The sequence below is a fragment of the Anser brachyrhynchus genome, assembly GCF_964034855.1.
Source record: "Anser brachyrhynchus genome assembly, chromosome: 5".
Taxonomy (NCBI): domain Eukaryota; kingdom Metazoa; phylum Chordata; class Aves; order Anseriformes; family Anatidae; genus Anser; species Anser brachyrhynchus.
In genome coordinates this window covers 55,248,472-55,268,337 of record NC_137699.1, presented here as the reverse complement: position 1 = coordinate 55,268,337, position 19,866 = coordinate 55,248,472, and the positions used below count along the sequence as shown (strand labels likewise).

Below are 19,866 nucleotides of genomic sequence, written 5' to 3'. Positions count from 1 at the left end.
CACCCTGTCCACCTTCCTGTGTTCGCCTTTTGCTTGTTGTCCCTATTTAAAAAAAAAAAAAAAAATCTCAAAAAGAGCACCCTGGTGCTCCAGGCTTTCCATCACATTTAAACTACCTGCCACCAATGGGGGTAGCTGCTGGGTGCGAAGACAGACCAGCGTAACACACAGTAGAGATGACGCGCTTCATGCACTACCCCTGGGAATCTGCTTCCACCACCATGCTGAATGTGAAACGTGGTGGAAATATTATTGCTTCAGCCACTTCAAACCACCATTGTACTTTTGCAGACTGCACTGTTACCCATGATTTCATATAAACCCACCCCCACCCCCCTTCGTTAAATACATTTGATGAAAAAAAGAAAAAAACACTAATGACACGGGAGAAGAATAAAAATCTATGTTTTAGGACATTCAAGCCACACCATCTCTCCCTTCACTCGTCTATTTGGGAAAGCAAAAGGCACAAGGGCATGAAAAGCCATTTCAATTATTTCTACTCCATTTGCTTGAGGACTCTTGACATTGATGTTAGAATGAACACCATCGCCTGACTTACTCTAACCGAGTTATCGCATGGAAAGTAGGACTCTGATAACATTTATGGCAAATTTCCTGCAAAGAGGAAGGGAAATGTCATAAGGCTGATCAGGTGTGCAAAGCACTGAACAGCCACGGTATCAGTGGGTACACAGAGGAGAAATGATGTGTCTTTAGACCCTGTCTGCAAGGCAACACCAATCATTCAAATTCAACACACCAGTTTTTTTAAAAAATATGATTTCCTACTTAGATTTATTTTTCCTTTAATAACACAGTTTAGCATTTCAGAGTTTGGCATTCTATACTCTTACACACTGTCCTTGTTTATTAGCATTTAAACACAAAAAGACATAGCAAGACCTCCAAACACAAATAAATACAAAAACACAATATACAGTAAACTGAAATACAACATAGAATAATGCTATTGGGAAATTAAGACATGTTGCTAATTCTCTTTTTTTTTATTATTATTATCTTAACAACATGGTTATTGCTGAGCAATAAATTATACATTTTAAAGTTGTTTTTCCCCCTAAAAGAAAAGGACGAGAACCACTGGTTACCAGATCACTTGCACTGTATCCTTACAGCTATTGATAATTAAGACAGGCAGAATATACACAATCAAATGAGGTTGGCCTTCTTTGGTCTTTGTTTTTGATCATAAAACTGAACACAAGTGTACCGTTCACTGAAGAGTATGAGATTAAAGAAATGGTTACACAAGTTTTAAACACGTTAATTTGTACATTGTTCTTGATCACTGATGTCTTTTCCATAGATATTTCTTACAGAATTTCTTGGAAACAAATGTCAGCTTTAGTTTTCCCGATTACTATGTTGTTCCATGCATCTTAAAGGTTATCCTACTTGTTTAAGAGAAATGGACCTATGTCTAGTCCACCGTCTCCTAATAGGGTATTTTTCACAGCTCTCTAGTCACAACTAAATCATTGGAGTTTTATAGCTTGTAGAAAAAATCCTGAACTTTGCTTTTTTTTTTTCTATAAAACTGAAAAAATATATTAACTGAACAACAGCTATAAGAAAAACAAAATAGGTGGATCACATGATGCATCAGCAACAATGGAAGCTTGTACCTTCCCATTCCACAAGTACAGATTATACAACTCTCTGCCAGTGACGCAGGTCATAGTTGGAAGATGTGTCCTTTCAAAGGTGAGCTATTTTCAAATCCAAAGCTCAGAACACTACGCAAGAAAATGACCCTTACGGATGGATAATGCTGGTTTATCTCAGTAACCCTTAGACAGAGTCAAATTTTATCACTACGCATCGCACTGCCAGCAATGGAGCGTGTGAACACCGGCATCGCTAAGAAGTTAAAAAGTCCTTGCAGAACTGGCAACCAAATTAAAAGCTTAGTTCCAAAGGACCAGAAACACAAACACCACACAGAGACGACAAACCCTTCCCTGAATGGGTAGGTAAGTAAGCCACAGAGTTGGGATCCAGATCTGAATTTCACATCAAGTATGGGATGTTTGGATCCAGGATTTTGGTTCAGGTGCTCCTCTGTGAAATTTAGAACTTATTTGAACCCTAAGGAACTAATCCTAACTTGGAGGGAAAAAAGATAAAATAAAACAAAACACAGCCTAGTATCTACACTAAGATCATGAAATGGAAGACAGAAGCTGCAGTCTTGCCTATAAATTAGAAGAGAAATAGGAATAGTCAGATCCCTTATGTCTCATGTATCTCTAACTCTTCCAAATCTTAAGAGGATGTCCCTGAATTGGTATTCCAAAGTTTTCCACAACCTTCATTATCTGGTGCTTCTCAGCAAAGGCCTAGATTAAGAGGCAGGAAAGATCAACTAAGCCCTCCGTAATTTGGTTTAAAGAAAAACAAGAAACCACAAGAAAGAAATGGTCAGTCACACTACAGGCTGGCAGAACAAAGATGAATCCACTTTCAAATGGTATTGTTCTCCCTCCTCAGCTGAGCGTCAACTGAGGCTTTGCTGGGCGATTCTGAACAACCAGAGCAGGACACACGTTTGCTGCTGTTACTCACACGTTGTGCTGGCCTTCCCCTCTGCAAAGCAGTCAGGTCACTAGCAATGTCTGGGCTGCCATACACACACAACCCCAAATCATGACAGCTTGTATGTTTAATTCTAGCCCTTACTGTCTTGATGTGGGCCTTTAAGGTACATCGACTTGTTTTTCTGTTCCTTTGAGGGGCAAATGCATTAATAATTAAACCCACTGATTTGAAGATGACACCAAGGAACTGGAACCTCTCATTTAGCACTGGCTCCAGGAGATCCCTTTCGTCACATCTCATCCTCAATTTCCTTTTTCCAGAAGAGGAACAGTACTTGCTAAAAGAGGAAAACGTTTGCAGATGCAGAATACTTACTACCCCTGTACAGAGCACTAGAAGCTACTCTCAGACAGACTGAATTCCAGAACTGAGCAGTTTTATTGCAGTAGCTAAGATTCCTAGGTCAACCAGAACATAGAGGCATTGACCGAACAGGATAGGAATTTGAAGAAGAGATCCAGCTTTTTTATTATCTTTTGTTCCCAAATTAAAAAGAAAAATTGAGTTTGCAATTAACAAGTTGCCCATCTCTCTGCTAGTTTAAAAAACAGGAATCTCCTAATTAGCTGAGTATGAGGAAGGACGTGTCCTAGATGACATTCCAAGGTCTCCAGAAAGGCTAAGCAAATCGCTCATTTTCCCAGTCAACAAATGGTTTGTTTGCTATGCGCAAGCCTTCAAACCTGAAAGATGGGAATCCAAAGTTTGCCCTTAGCCCAGACCCTCCCTTAGCAGCAGCAAGTTATATTTGCACCACTTGATCAAGTATAAACCGGGGGAAAAGGGTTTTGTTTCATCACTTCTACATAAAGAAAAGACTTTGCATATATATGTGCATGCATGTCTGTACGCATATGTATGTACCTACACATGTATTTTAAAGAGCAAGAACTAAGAGATTAGGTATACAACCCAAGAATTTTTCCCCCTCACCTATTTGTATATTTGCATAGTTAAATCATAACAAGGCATCAATACTGCAGTAACGTTTTTCATTCTTTTGCGGTGCAGGCAACTTTTCTTGTCACTCCCTACACGCTTCTGTCTTGGACCAAACAGCACCAGTGTTTTAAAAACAGAACAAAAAGAAAAAATAAAATTAAAAAAAGTATCACACAACAGAAACCTTGCATTGTTGGTGAACTGCCTATTACGTGTGATGGAATACAAATAGGTGGTACCTTTTAAACTCAACAAGCCAAAATCGTGGCAAGCCGAGAAACACGAGCGATACAATCACAACCTAACACTCATGGGTTCAACACTTAAATTACACCTAACACAAATCTCTATTATCTTTGCATTTGAGAAATTCACCAGGCACAGAAACAGGCACATATCTTCAACTTTCCTTTTCCAAGTAGGAGAACCCACTGGAAAAGGACATAAACCGTTTTTCATATTTATAAGAAAGCTAGCATGTTACCCACATTTTTCGTCAAAATTACGCCACCTTTCCCATTTTCCTATTGCACATTCTCTTTGTGAAGAACATTTACAGTACAAGGCTGAAATCCACATTGCATATTGTAAGTCAGCAGTTGAAGGTGTACCATGTAGACAGTAACTGAAACAAGACCCCTTTAGTCAGATCAGAGAAGTAATGCAGACACGGTCAATCATAATAATTGCGGATTGGTCTTTGAACCAAAATAGTTTCATCCTGTTTAGAATTCGAGACTTTCTAAATAACAGATGCGTGCCCCCGTGCTGAACAGTGCACAGGAAGGGCAACATCCAGATTCTCACTGGCATCTCCCTAGAGAAAGCTGGAAATGAAAGGAAAGAGGCTTGCACATCACCTGGAGCGTCATCATTAAGAAAGAACACTAGCAAGAGACTTCGGTTGTGCACTGCTAAGAACTACTAAGCAGAGGGAAAAAAAGGTTCCACTGCAGAAACACTGTTCATAGTAATGGAAATACTCTGGGACCCCTTTATGCAATAATGGCACACCACACGAGTTGCCACACAACTTGCCAGGGGTTCAAGAGTAGTCTGGGGGCAGACTGTTGCCTTATGAACCATTTTGAATAGACCTTCCCTAAAAACCTTTGGATATCTGGGTCAGAAACACATAGGAAAAAGGATAAAGGGCATTTCAATGATAGGAAAAAAAAAAGATAAATAATTTAAAGTGTTGAGTAAAGCACCAGGTATCTTTCCTTCCAATTTAGAGAATATACAGCGGCCCTGTTTTCACAAAATGCTACATACTCCTTGCTGGAAAGCAGAGGAAACTGATTTCTATGTACACAGTAAGAACTCTGCAGAGATGGCCTGTGAGTTCTGCGGACAGAGGGGTGTTACGGTCAAGGCTTTGGGTATTCCACAGCAGGCGGTGTTTACATTTGTGTAGCAAGATCCCGGATTTCACAGTACGCAGGGTTGGCAAACTGGAAATTCTCTGGCAGCTTCATGTAGTTTTAAAAAGTAAGTGCAGTAGGCCTCCGTTTTATTAACTGTGATAAAAAGCATATATGCAAAAATATTTTTATATTGATAGCACATTACTGCATTATAAAAGCTGCCCAAGTGAAGCTGAAGACTCTGGCAGCTGGTGCTTTTGGCACTTGGGAGATGTGGAAAGCAGCATAGAGATCTGTGAAATAACAACAGTGACTGATGTTTCTGCTACAGTGATCGGCATTAATAGAGTTAGCAGTGTTCATATTTGAACTTCTCTATGAAGTTTCTGAGTCAATATCCCGCTAAGAGGAGATATTCAGATCTCTTAAAGCTACTAGTTTAGGCTGTGTGCAGACTCAGGAAGACTTCCCTATTAGTTTACACTTTTCACATGTTTCAAAGTCCTCTTTCAATCATAAAGGCTGGAAACTCTTTTTTTTTCCTCCTCTTTTAGAGCCTGGATTTAGAAGCGCAATTCTGTCACAGGAGCTGGAAACTTTAGTCACAAATCTGCAGAATATGCTGGGCCCTGCTTACACCAGAAATCTCCTCCAAGTCCCAGATTGCAACAGGATATAAACTGTTTTGAGATGGCCAAACGTTTTCATTTAAGTTTGCAAGACATGCATTAGCAATGGGAGGAGAGTCCTTTGGACATTTCCACTTGGGAATCCTGTTTTCAGTAAAATTCTGTGATGCACAAACACAAAAGCTCAGCTGCCTACATTCACAATTATTAAAATGACACGAGTTGAGCGAACCTCCGCCCGAAAGCGTAAGTGATGGGTTTGCTTGTGCAGCCTGCATAAAACTGCAAGTGCCATGTAATTATATCTACAGATATAGATGCAGGTATATCTATAGATATTTATCTCTTGTGCAGAACGTCCTCCTTCTGTGCTAGAAATTCAATGCTAGCACGTGCCTCCATATTTTAGCTTGCACCTGTTGACAGCTGTGTACCATAACGGGAATACAGTACCGGGACAATGGAAGGCAAGAAAAGGAAGACAAATTGCCACTGACGGTCGTGACTGTCAGCAGCAGGCAGTATTCTAGCAGGTGCCTGGAAAACCCATGAAGACCACTTAGCATGCATTGTATATTCATAAATACTTCTTGCAGGCACTGTGTGTGAAGGCACAGCCAAAAAAGACAAGAGCAAAGACAAGCTGAAATACAAAGGCATGAATTCAACTGCACCTTAGACAAAAATTGTGACTATGCCTCAAAAAGCAGAAAGCTGATACGACCTGACGTTAAAGACTAAGATGCACCATCTTCTTTCAACAAGCCCATGAAGGCTTAACACAGCGGTGCAAGCCCGCTCTGCTGAAGCGGTTCTTGGATTTTAAAAAGCACCACGGTCAGGCTATGTCACTAGACTTGCTTGTCACAGGCTATTAAATAGAAGCAGATGAACACAGCAGGTTGCAATCAGCATGTTTCAGTGCTAGCAAATGCTTTCCACTAAAGTTCAGGCTGTTAGAGTAAAGAAGCCTGGGCATTCCCTGTTAGGATGCTCGTCTACCATGAAAAGCTGCCATGAGCATATATATTCACAGCCCCACAGAGTTCTCGGATGAGTCTGTTTAAAGTGATGCCACCTTACGACCACAGGCATTAGAGGAAAAAATGTCGCCTTCCTTCACGCTGGCCATGGAGACTGTCTAGTCCGAGCTCCATAGGAGCACTGGGCATAACGTTTTGGCACCTGAGTACGGTGGATTCTGCAATGGCCAAGTCATAGAAGCTCCAGAAGCCAGAGAAATCGGTTTTGGCTTCGATTTTGCACATCACAAGGTGCCTACGGGCTCTGAAGACAAGGCTAAACATTATGCCTGAAGTCCAATTAAACTACCATTTCAGATATCAGAATTAATCTGAATAAAAAGCTATGGTTTATAAGCAGCACAGCACACCTAAGGCACATGTATGCATGCAAGCCACCATCACTGTATTAAGACATGGCTGATTTGTCCTTAAGAAGCAATGGCTGCTAGTACGGAACAAACATACAGGCTTTTTTCAGCACTAATCCTCCTCCCCAATACTGAATATACTATATACTGCTGACAGCATAATGTGCAACATATATAGCTTGATTGGAAAGCATGGGGCAGAACTTTAAAAAATGTACAGGATTCCGTTTAGAACTCCAAAGTTCAACAAATGCCCTATTTTAGGGTGAAAACAATTATAAATCTGATAATGATGCACAGCATCCATGAGTGATTTTTCCTTAATTTTGAAATAGTGTCATTAACTACGACATATATTGTAGGTTTACATTTCTAAAGAGAAATAACAGAATTGAATAGTTTTTTTTCCTATCACAAGTGATAACCAGTGTTTGATTTCTTCTATTTTTCTTCCAAGAAATATCAGTCTATCAACAGTTTTAAAATAAAATGTTTTCTGTAACAATAGAACTTTAAATAAAAATATGATTTTGATTCAGATACTTTTGAGAAGACATGGATACTTTTCCAAGATCTTCTGACAAAGTAATTATTAAAACAGAGACCAGATGAGGCCTTAAAAAGACAATATACTATATTTCAGACAAGATTGCACCTCAGTTTTTCAAATAATATAATTGCAACATTACTTCATTTCTTCTTTTAACATGCTGACAATTTCCAGCTAGCCCACATGTGAATGTTTTTTTTTTTGTATTCTAGCTTAAAGAAATAAAAGTCAGTAATTTATTCAGCACATACTGTATATGTCTTTTCACCTCCAATTGACTAGATCATTAATAAGTTAAAAACAAAAACAAAAACCCTCTCTGACCATAATCATTATCCTCATGAGGGATAAATGATTCTTCAGAGTTTAAGTGTCGCTAGTTCTATTAAAAAATACACCATGGTATGATTTCTTAATGTGTTGCTACTTTCGCAATTGGACCCTATGCAGTTATGCCTTCAAACTCTTCCGTCTGTTCCACAAGGTGGTTCTGTGAGCTTTAGGACCTCTGATTGAAGACAAACTGATACAAAACCCCCAAACGGAGTTGTCTTCTGTTTAATCTGCCTCCCCCATCGTATGTCAGGGGTCTGGTAGATCCGATGTATCCACTATGACTTTAATAAAAATAGTATCATCTTTAATATACGTTCCATTCTCTAGAACAGTTTGAGCCACAAAGACTGGGCAGCCAGACGCAATGTTCATTTCTCCAGTTGGCTTCTTGAAACTGCTGCTGTTGGGATCTGGCTTGAAAGCATCTCCTAAGTGGCGTCGGGACGGTCCCTGATCCATTAGCATTAGAGTCACTTTCTGCTTAAATGGCCAAGGAAGCAATGCATCATATTCTCCACGCATTATGACGAAAAACAGTGACAAGTGCGTCCCCTTTCCCATGCCATCTCCGTTAAGGTAAACTCTGGCACACATCTTGTAGCCAAAGTATCCAGTATAAAAGGGTTGGCTGTACAAGGACAGAGTCTTCCCCATGACTGCCTCTTGCTTCCGACGTTTATAATCTCGAATTTTCCAAATTAGTACTCCGTTGTAACTGGCAGTTTCTAGAACTTGGAATCGGAGGTCCATGTCAGCCAGCCGAATATCATGAACACTCAGCATCTGATCATGCCTGTTCAGCTGTGTCTCTAGCAGGCCTGTTAGAAAATGGAGAGGACTGGGGTAAGAGAAGAGTTTTTTCTCAAGATTATAAAAATCTATCACCAATACTGCTATCGTATATGCAAACGTTTTCTTCCCCAAGAACCAAACCACATTTGGTCACTTTTGGAACAATTTCCACAGCCAACAGTTTGCCAGCCAGAAACCAGGTTAATTGGGATTTTTACATCCATGGGTATTAATGATGCATGCAGTGAAAGTCCAATCATCTAACAAATTTTGTCAGGTCAGTGAGCAATGTAACTACAGAGGCTTCCATTTTTTTGGAGAAAAGACCTGGTAGCATTATCTGTAGGTTATTATTGGCAGTGAAGGCCTTGGAAGGAGTCACAGATCCTACATAATCCCTCTGAAATTCAGAAGCACCACTGATTACTCAAAATGTTCTTCTCACACACTACTCAACTGAGAAGTGTAGTGCCTTTACCTTGTCTCAAGTTCATCATAATAGAACAGAAAATTCAAGCTTAGCTCTGCATTATATAGTCAGTCACTTCAGAGGAAGGGCTATTTTTAATGTCTCCTTTCCCCTGCATGAGAAGTAACATTACTCATTCTCTCTGCATACTGGCAAAATTGACCGACACGAAATACTGAGAAGCAGATGCATTTGTAAGGTAGGTTTTGTTTCATACACATGTGTTTAAATGTCAAGTTGCTTGCCCTTATCATTTAAAACCTTATGAATGTTCTATGCTATCTTCATAAACTCCAGGTTTTCACTTCATTCAACAAGTATGGCAATAACCTTGTTACTCAAGCACATCCCGCAGTATTCTTTGGGATACAAACAGACCTCTGTAATAGACAGCAGAACAGGTGATTTCAAGTGGGTAACAGTAATGTTGATCTATTCATGGGTAAGAACAGTAATAAGAGACGACTTGTCAATACAGATACAGCATTCAAAGAAGCTGCTGAAAGCTATTAGCTTTCAAAGATCAGCTGAAGAAGCATTTATAATGAACTGAAATTATAATCAAGGCAAGGGTCAAGAAAAAATAAAAAACAAGAATCAAGCCTAAAAAACGTCATGGAAGCAATGCCACATCATTAACAAACCAACTAGTTTCCTATTCATGAATCAGAAGGATCAGCATTTTTGATGCTCTATAAGGAAATGGCAATGGGAGTGGCATTCAAACTGTACCATTTCTCCTTTGACAACGCGCTGAGTGCTTCAGTCCCTTCTGCTTACACTTACTTGTATTTCGAGCTCCTTGCCCTGCAGTTTTGTCAACACTTTCCAGCTCAGTCACTCTGTTCTGAAGGGATTCTACACTGCTCTTCATGCTGTCAGCCTCCTCCCAGTTCTGTCGGAAGGGACGGATTTCCTTGTCCAGTTCTTTCAGTTTCTCTGCTTGACTGTCTATCACTCGCTTCATGAAACAGTAAGTTGGAGTTAAAAGAAAAAACTCAACACAACAAAAAGACATAATTTATTCAAGATAAACAAGGATAATATATCCATAGTAAGATGCATTTCCGATATAAAAGTGTTTCACTTAGGTCAAATACTGAAGTAAAACAGAAAGTCCTGAAAATTCAGAGGAATAGCCCAAGTATTTGCAAAACACCTCAAAAGCCTTTCGTGCTGCGTAGATACTAATATTAGAGCACTATTAGAATTGTCAACACAATCACTTAAAAACAAAATTGTTAGAGTGCTCTTGTCTAAAGATTTCTTTTTTAAAAGCCTTTTGATGCAAGTACAATATTCTGAATGCCTCCATATCGGTCTTACGGGCTGGAATTTGTTGGGTTTCATTTTAGAGTACTTAAGCAACATAGTATGGGCACAACAACAACTTACCATGGTGTGAATCAAGTGGCTGTTAGCGTGCATGCTTTTATCATTGGGTAAAACCAATGTAACTTACCCCTCATCAGCACTCCTGCACTCCACACGGAGCAGGACTATGAATATGTGCAGATACAGTGGCATCAGCAAGCTACAAGCTTCTATAAACCAGCTATCAATGCCTAAGTTATTTTGTGCCCATATCATTAGGAGCAAAAGCCCTAAAGCGCATAAGCAGAACTAGCACTTCTGACCCCTTAAGCACCTTTGAAATTCCCACCCTCACTTCCTAAATTGAATAAACCACATGTCCTGAAGGTGCTTGCTAGTCAAATCTTTTCAAGAAAACAAAGGAAAAAAACATAGTTGATTTTGGAAAGCCATTAAAAGCCACAGTCAAGAAAAAACATATACAGAAAGACTGTTTTTCCCAGAAAGAGGAATATTGCAAGCACCTCAGTAAATATAAAGGACAACATACTCCCCAGTCTACCTCGTATCTGGTGTACGAAATACATAGTACTTTGTTGTCACAGCTAATTTAAACTAGCAGGAATTTTAGCCAGAACCCCATATTCAGATGTAAAGTTCAAATGATAATAGAAACATTTGAGACAAGAAACTACTTTTGCTACCACCTACAGTTAAAAGTCCAAGTCTAACTTTAGAATTTATTATCATATAATGCCAACACATGTAAAAATGACTTTTCATTTATTTAAAAACAACAAAAAAACAACAAAAAACAGTAGTGGCATTTGAGAACAAACCAAGAAAAAGTTATTTTGCATTTGCCTTCTGGTTAGCCATGTGGATTCAATGTTCCCCACTGATGGGGAAAAACCTTCTGCCTCATGCAACCTTCATTTCCCTTTTTAGGCATTTGCTTTTTTTTTTTTTTTTTTTAAATCATGTGGTTTCGGTTATACTGGAAGTCTGTAATGCTTAATTGAAGGTTGTCAATTTGACAAGCCAGTTAGCAAAATCATGTTCTAGGAGTGTTTTATTTTGTTATGTCCCAAAACCACGAAGTAATCCAACATATTTCAAGATTAATTACTTATTTCTATGTTGGTGTTTTTAAAACAAGCTTATATAAACTTATATATATTGCAAGATTAGGACTTTGTGAAGGAAATCTGTGTCTTAATCTTAAACCAATGGGCTATGGTTCCATTAAATAGAACAAGCAACTTTTCTGGACACGCTAATCATCAGCTACCGACACAGTCGCATCCTCTCTTTTAGACTGACAGTAATCAGAAAATAAAACAGGGAACAGCTGTTTGCTATACATACAAAAAGAAACACACCAAGGAATGGCCTGAATGAACACTGTGACAGCAGAGCTACAGGACTTGGCCATTAAGTTTACTACAAACTACGGCGTGCCTAAGTCTAACATTTTTCCAGTACTCACACAAAACAAACTCTCCAATGCAAGGACAATTAACATGCTTTTGGCTTTGTACAGTGTCTCACACAGAGATGCTCTCATTTCCTGTTGGGACCTCTTGGCACTAACACAGCATCACTCAAAATAAATAAATTTTTAGATGAATTGGGAGAGCGTCAAAGATGCAGAAGAGTGATAAGCTATTTTCCTTTTAGAAGAAAGCTTTCTCAAAGTTGTTACCAGGGACCAACTTCCCTCCATCAACCTGTCTGCAATGTTCTGCTTTTGTACGTGTACCACCAATTTGGGGTTTTAGCTTCTTTTTAAGAAATGTGTAGCCTTTAATCTCCTGCACCTCCTCATGTGATTTCAAGATACAAAATCATCTGAAATAAACTTGTATCCCATTTTTAAAAAAGCAGTGGGATCTCTATGTTTTTCACCCTACAGGGAGTCAAGTCTCCCTCATGCTGGGAGATACTGATGTACTAAATCTGAACTTAATGCAGCAGTTGAGAATCTTACTCTCTCTAATTATGCCATTAGAAAGCACACAGATGTCTCATACTGTACTCATAAATTTTCAAGTAGATATCAATTTTCTGCATGAACTTTTTATTCCAGCAACTGACCTCTCCAGATCATTAATCTACAGAGCTATATACCTGAAAAACTACTCTTCTAGACATGGATTTTCATTTAAAGTTTTGGTTTGTGTAAGTTATTTTCTGAATTTTAGCACTATTATTATTAAAAGAATTCAGCAAATTTCATGAGGAGCTGACAAAACTGTATTTGCAGTTTGCTCTCTTTAAGATGTTCCTAGTGGACCCTTCCATTGCAACTGATAGAGCAAAACTGAACAACAAAAGAACACACCAGAAAAGGAACCAAAGGTACTACTTTACTGGGAAACAAATTACATATCCTTCCTCCTTTGAAGGGATGTATTATCTACCAAAAAAATTATGTTCATAAGATCGTTGTCTTTTGTCTTACATATTTCATGTCCACACTCAGTTTAAGACTTCGCTTACTAGTACGGTTCTGTATGCTCATAAAGAAACTGGATACTGGATGTGAATGCTCCTTTCCACTAGATACAAGTTGAAAAAATATCATATATCCTCTTGGTAAAGCTAGTGGAACTGCGCTAGAAAAAGCAGCAATTCTTTCCCTAGACACTAGTATATAGAAAATTAATGTGAATCAAAACATCCTAAGGCCATGTACGAACCCATTTTAAGAATCCATTTATTGGTTCATTTCAGTGCCCATAAACTTTTGATGCTTTTCCAGTAGTTGTGCTAAAATGCTTCACAGTGCAGATGATGCCAGTTTTGCTCAACAAAACAGTTCTTGCCGTGCCACAGAAGATTAAATGACAATACTGAATTTCTACTGGCAGTTACTAGCATGCATAGGATGTGGGGGACTACTCATGTAACAATTCTCCAGACCTAAATTTGTTAGCTCTATTCTGGAGCTATCTGTGGCTCTGCTACAGTCATGGCTGCTCAATGCAATTCAGAATATTGTTCACACCAGGTAACCAATTCCTTCATCTCCTAGTAGGCAATAGAAGGAGGCCAATCAAGTTGTTCAGGGAACAGGAAATTGAGGTGAATTTCCAGGATGGCTTTAACAACCTGACTGAACCAGGAAGTTCCAATAAGTGGAAGGAATCAGGCAGAAAACGCTGTAAAATACAGCTTGGCTTAAAATAACTAAACTAAAATAACTGGCAAAAAACAAGTAAAGAGGAGGAGGCAGGAAAAAAAAAAGCAAAAAACCCACACCCTCTCCAGTACCTATTACCCATCAAAAACACCTGTTGCAATCTGCCAACTATATTTGTTTTGTTTTTCTAAACATAAACCATTTGAAAATTGATTTTTGTTAACACTCTTATGGCTTGGGGAAATCAAAGACATTGCAATCAGTCATCAAGACAATCAAGAAAAACTGTGCTATGTTTTCTACATTTCCCTCCTCATCACTGGTTATTGAGACAGCATGTGTAAAAACCCAGGCTTACAAATTAACTTACCTCCAGGCAGATTCAATCAGAAATATCAATACACACATGGATTAGCTTCTCAATGTCAGAACAATACTGTAAGCATGCAGCCACATCCCAAACTATCATCAGACCAAGTAACAAGAACTAAGGCAGGCTAGACTGGTTACCATGTGGGCAGAACATGGCAAGAGTAAGTGCTATAAGGAGAAAAGTTGCTGTTGCTGGACTTACACTATAATTTGGAGACTTAGATCTGTCCTGAGTATGAACTTCTCTAGTTCAATATAGGAAGAGAACAGTAAGTGAAAACAGTAAGTGAAAAAGCTACTTTTATTTATGTTCCTTTTAAATGGATGATAAAGCAGATATTTGATATTCTGGCAGCAGATGTGCTAAAATAATGTGTAAACAATATGTTCACAATAGCTTGCTAACCCACCTCCTGAAGTTCCCCTACTAGTGGGTAACATCACGCATGCTAACACAAACTCCCGGCATCCACATTCCAAGTTAGGTCTGAACACAGAGCAAAGTATTTCAACTTGGGCTAAGCACCATGCTACTGTACCCAGAGGGCTTCTACTCTGACAATGTTTTGTGGCCAGGTGATTCAGACCACAGAATAAGAAACTCAGACCTACTGGCAAAGGAATATATAAACGTATTTTTCTCAGAAGGGTCAAAGGACAAGAGAAAGAGGGATTTTTTTTATTTATTTTAAGTATTCAAATACATCGTACTATCTTTGGATTAATTCTACCCCAGACTGATCTCACTCATGATTAATACTTTTTAAAATACCAGCAAGTAGAAAAGAAATATACATTAAGTTTATGGCAGTTTTAAGGTGCTAAGCTTTTCCTCTAGTTTGACAGTAGTTCCTCAAGCAAATATTTTTCACAGAGTAAAAAATAATTATGATTGTTCTTCAGATATTTTTAACTTTGTTTTTAATCATTTTCCTTTTAAAATGGGGCTTTGTTTTAACATAGGCTCATCAACTGTGGTGTTCTAGTGAAGTGTCTTCCTCCAACAAACACAACAAACCAGCTGCTGACCAGAAGAAAAAAAATTTAGAATACCTTTAAAATAAGGTAAACTCTCCCCCCATTTTAATTAGAACACCTCACTTCACAAGTGTAAAGGTACAGTACAGAAGCTACTACCATTTCTGCTTTAATGGGGATATTCTAAGTTTCTTACCTGTAAATGAAGTATTTTAGATTCATTATTCCGCAGCATTTCCTTCTGTCTTTCAATTTCTATTTCAAAGCTACAAATCTGATTATGTAAAGTTTGTATACTCTTGTTCTTTTCCAAACTTTCATTCTGGAGCAAGGCCACCTGGAAAAAATTCTACAATTACTCCTGCCAGAGTTTATTAAGAATACCTGTAACTTTATTATTTTTAAACTGTCTCGCATACATGAAAGGGAGAAAGATTTTACTAGGATCTCCTCTACGTCTTGCCAAAAAGTAAATATAAAAAACAAAACAAAACCAACATAACAACCTTCTAGTAGCTACTTTTCCACTTCCACAGAGTGGTACTGGTACAACTTTGGCTAATAAAAGTACAGATGGGATACACAAACAGCAATAGAACTTGTGTCTAAGCATAATCTTTCCTTTAGTTTGTAATTTCAGGGCTTGGTTTCCCAGTTTCCACTAACCAGGTAGTGGAACCATGACTACCTTGTTAGTGCAACAACCATTGACTTGGTAGTGGCTTGGAGCTGGAAGAAACAACCTGAGCCCTCACAGACAGGGATACCAAAGAGAAGTTGGACAGATGAAAATCTAGTTAGGAAGGGGAAACATCAATCTTATTCCACTTATTCCAATCTATTCTGATATATAGCAAATTTAAGTAAAAATGGCATCTGAATGGGATTGGCTTGGCTTCACAGAATGCGATGGTGATGAAGACTCCTTTGATGAACAAATATAGAAGGGATCCATATATCTGAAGGAAAATCCAATGGTGTCTACTAGCAAAAAAAAAGAATAAAGAGCTACAGAGACAGACTGATGATTATATTCTCTCTCTGTATTGACATTTTATGAATTCATTCATTAGTGCCTCATTCTGATTTTAAAACATGAGCCTTGTTACAAGAATCATATAATGTATCTCCTTGGAGATGAAAGTAATACAGTAAATATTCTCTGTTACTGCAGGTACACACTATTTTGTGTTCTGTTCATTAATGTGGTTTGGAGAAGGGTGGTGATAGGGTGCCTTTTTTTTCCCCCTAATCTCATTTTCCCTAGGTATGATTATTCAACAACAAAAACATAGAAAACAAACCACCAACCCAAAATAACATTTGGACATGGACATTTAGGTGGATGGTTGGACTAGATGATCTTAGAGGTCTTTTCCAACCTTAATGATTCTATACCCCAACTAATTCCACAATTAGATTTTTAATGTGGATGAGAAGCAGCACTGTTTTCGACCTGCCAAAATCTTTTGATAAACATTCCACATTAAGACCAATTACTTAGATGCTTCATGTTCGCCCCAAAACCTAACCCCCGCCTCAACAAATACAGTTTGGGGTCACACCATTTTTACCTCTGATGTGGATACCACTGTAAAATTCCACTACCTTAGCTGCCCTCTAACCAGACACAGCTGAATTACTTAAGCATCACTGTGTTCCCAGACTCAAGAAGCTAGCCTGTTTAAAAAGGTAAATAATTCTCATCTCTGTGCAAGCCTAAACTGCGCAAAAAAGGACTGCCAGAGTCCAAAGGCATTCAGCATGTTCATTGAACGCAGACCCAAAAATATACAGAGATCATACTTCGTATTGTAGGTTGGTATCTACCTTTCCATATAGCATAGCATGTGTATATGGAAACACAATAGCTCCACCTTTTATATATGGAACACTAGCACAAGAGGGTTGCTCACCAGCAATGAGACAAAGCTAATTTCACCAGTGCAGAGAAACAATCCTGAGGCTACAGGAATGCATTGCCTAGGTGTCAGAAAATTTTCAAGAACAAGTGCAAATTTAAACTAGCTCCCCTGCCTCCCACTTATTTCAGATCTGCTGGGGTAGCCATTTTTACATCCTCCTTTTCCTTAATGAATCAGAGTTCTTCAGTTAATTGTGATCTTTACATTCCCTCTCACTTTTTCCTGCTCAGGCCTCCCAGTCGTAAGGCAGTAACACTGTCACTAGCATTACATTTCCATTTTTGTACAAGCCATAATACGTGGGTTTATCTTGTACCAAGATTTTCCACGCAGTTTTACAGATCGTAAGAGAAACAGAATTATGTCCTGCAGTCTTTAATCATAAAGAGCTGTCGATGCTAACTCAGTAAGTGTACTTAGGTGCCAATTTGTGAATAAGAAATCTTTTAACACTAAATACAGTTTCATAATTACATTTGGCATAAGTCTTTGGAACTTAGGTTAATTAAATGAAAAACAGGGTAAAGGAAACAAGGCATCCATTTACAAACTGCATCAACCACCAGCTTCCTTTACTTTTTGGTCATATTTGAAAAACTGCTAGGATAAAGCGTGTTCTTATTTGGCAGTTTTTCAAATAAAGCTATTCTTACAGCTATTGATTAGTTAAAAAAAAAAAAGAATGGAAGTAACCCTCATGCCACAAAGAATGGGATTAGAACAGACAGGTCCCATATTTAAGTCACACATTCAAAATAAACTGTTTCTACCAGATTTCTTTAAGTACGGGACAAAGCCACAAAATCGTGTTCAAATCATTACTTCCAGCACCATAAAACCTATAGGAGTTCAGTCTGCAAGTCTGTCCCGTAACAGAGCAAATAGAACACTGAATTTTAATTCATCCCACAAAGCTGTGATTCAAGATTTTAAGTCTGACCTCCTCTTATCTATTTTTTGCTAATAAGACCATTCAAATACCTAAGTCGTAACTCAGCACAACCTTTGCAGCTATGAAGGCTTTCAGCTCGCATACTCCACATCTCTGTTAAAGAACACAGTGACTGGGAGAAGGCAACATTTCCTACCCCCTACCATAAATTTCAGTATCCCTAATGAGATCTTTACCCTCCAGAAACCAGTGACAAGACTTCCACTGACTTCAGTGGGACCAGGATTTCTGTGATATTCATCAGCCAAGTTAACTTTGCACTGTCTGTCTTCAGTGCAGAGCATTTTTTTTCTCAGAGGACAACAAGGAAGTTACAAATTTTATTACCCTTCTCTAGAATAAAGTCACTAACATATGATATGTGGTTAGCTATTCTGGTAACTTGGCAATGTCTTGGGATTTCCAGTGATTCAACTCTTTATTATGAATAGGAAGAAGTCTACAAAGCAGGAAGTGAAAAAGAAAAAGGACAAATAAAAAAAAGGACAAACAATGATAAGCAGTTATGTCCTAAATGGAAATTAAAAGAACTACCAACACATTAAAAAAAACATAGTAAAGTGTATATTGTCTTAGCTCTAAAAGAGACAGACACAGAACTGCTGAGCATTTTGTAAATGATGAAGCACCTCTCAGGACACTGACAAAAGGCAGGAAGTGATCTATTCTGGAAGTCACAGGGAACGCTTTTTCTTCCCCAATGATGCAAAATAAATTGCATAGTTTTGATCAGACTAATGAAAAACAAAACTAAGGATATGAATTGGTATCTGTTAAAACCAAAAATGCACAGTTCCTACATTAACAAAAAGATTCAAGTGCAAAAGCAAACTTAAGTATTGTTATTGACCAACAAACTAAAATTTACACACTTAGTAAAAATTGTATGTGAAAAAAAATAAACACTGAGCTAGACCTCTCCCAGGCTCAATAGTTTTCCTTATAGGGCTTCAAGTTCAAAAAATTGCAATCCATGGACTAACGTGCTAGGGACAAAACTGTATTTTGCTGCTCCTGTTAACTTCTGCTTTATAACTGCATTTCCTGTGGCTGCAGGACCTTGCTGGAAACCCACGCATGACAGAGCACTGTGCTAGACCAGCAGAGGAAAGCGCTTTCTAGACAGAGCTTGCTAAACCATTGCTAGCAGTCTGCTGGGAGATGACAGAAGTCACAAGCCACACATATCCAAGTGCCACTGAGCTTACGCTGGGATCACTACTCTCATTTAACTCACTCTAGAAAAATCTGAAGGGGCTCCTGATTCTTCTGCCTGCGTTTCTAGAACAGTTCTGATAGTTCTGGGGTCCCCACTACCACCAAAAAAAGCAACAGTTATTTTAATGGTTACGTAGAACCGTAAGAAAAGTAACCTTTTCCAAAAGATGCAAAAAACCAGCAACTTGTTCTGAAATTTTGCATTTCAAAAAAAAAAATCAAAAGCTTAACCATCTGCTCTCCAAATAAAAATTAAGTCATTTAAACTATTCACAAGATCATGGCTGTTCGTGTGATTTCCAAAATCTCCCAAATCCCAAACGTTCTAAAATACTAGGAAACTCAAGGATGCACTGCAACAAGAACTTCACTCTGGTCCAACACTAAAGAAGAAGTCATCATGCCCAAGAGTAACAGGATGTTTAATTTAATTAACCCTTGCAGGTCATTAAGTTTGGAGAGCAAGAACAAAAATAAATGAAACGCAGTTTATTACACGCTATTTCTAATACTGTTACCCCTTGAAAAATACTGAGGTAGCAAAAATACCGCTCATAGTACTGCCATAGCTTTCAGAACCCTCTTTTTTGTAAGAAGGCAGCTCAGAGAGGATATTTAATATTGGATATTATATTAAATATTAATGTAGTTTATCTAAGTGAACGGAGTGTTTTAACTAAAGCTACCAATGAGGAAAATTGTACATGGAGTTGCGAAGCCAAGTTTCTTATAACATTCTATTATAATACAGGTACAGTTACACTATGTGGCTTGAATGCTTTTGGAGCCTACTAGTGCTTTAGCTGTACTGTTGAACAGCTGTTAAACAGAAAAAAGTGCTTCTTCCAGTACTTTTAGATGA

General features: G+C 38.3%; 1 protein-coding gene across 15 annotated transcripts in view; it reads right to left on the bottom strand.

The window, feature by feature from the left end:
* Window positions 1-807: 807 nt before the first annotated feature.
* Window positions 808-19,866, bottom strand: part of TRAF3 (TNF receptor associated factor 3) — a 72,278-nt gene continuing 53,219 nt past the window's right edge. For 14 of the 15 annotated variants that reach the window (XM_080593948.1, XM_080593950.1, XM_080593946.1 and 11 more), the window contains 3 exons: window positions 15,106-15,246; window positions 9,887-10,061; window positions 808-8,657 (listed from right to left, as the gene is read on the bottom strand). In XM_080593948.1, the coding sequence (XP_080450074.1) occupies window positions 8,086-8,657; window positions 9,887-10,061; window positions 15,106-15,246 (888 nt within the window). In that variant the 3' untranslated portion in view covers window positions 808-8,085. The remainder of the gene's footprint in view (window positions 8,658-9,886; window positions 10,062-15,105; window positions 15,247-19,866) is intronic. The other variant, XM_080593945.1, reaches the window with a different exon arrangement.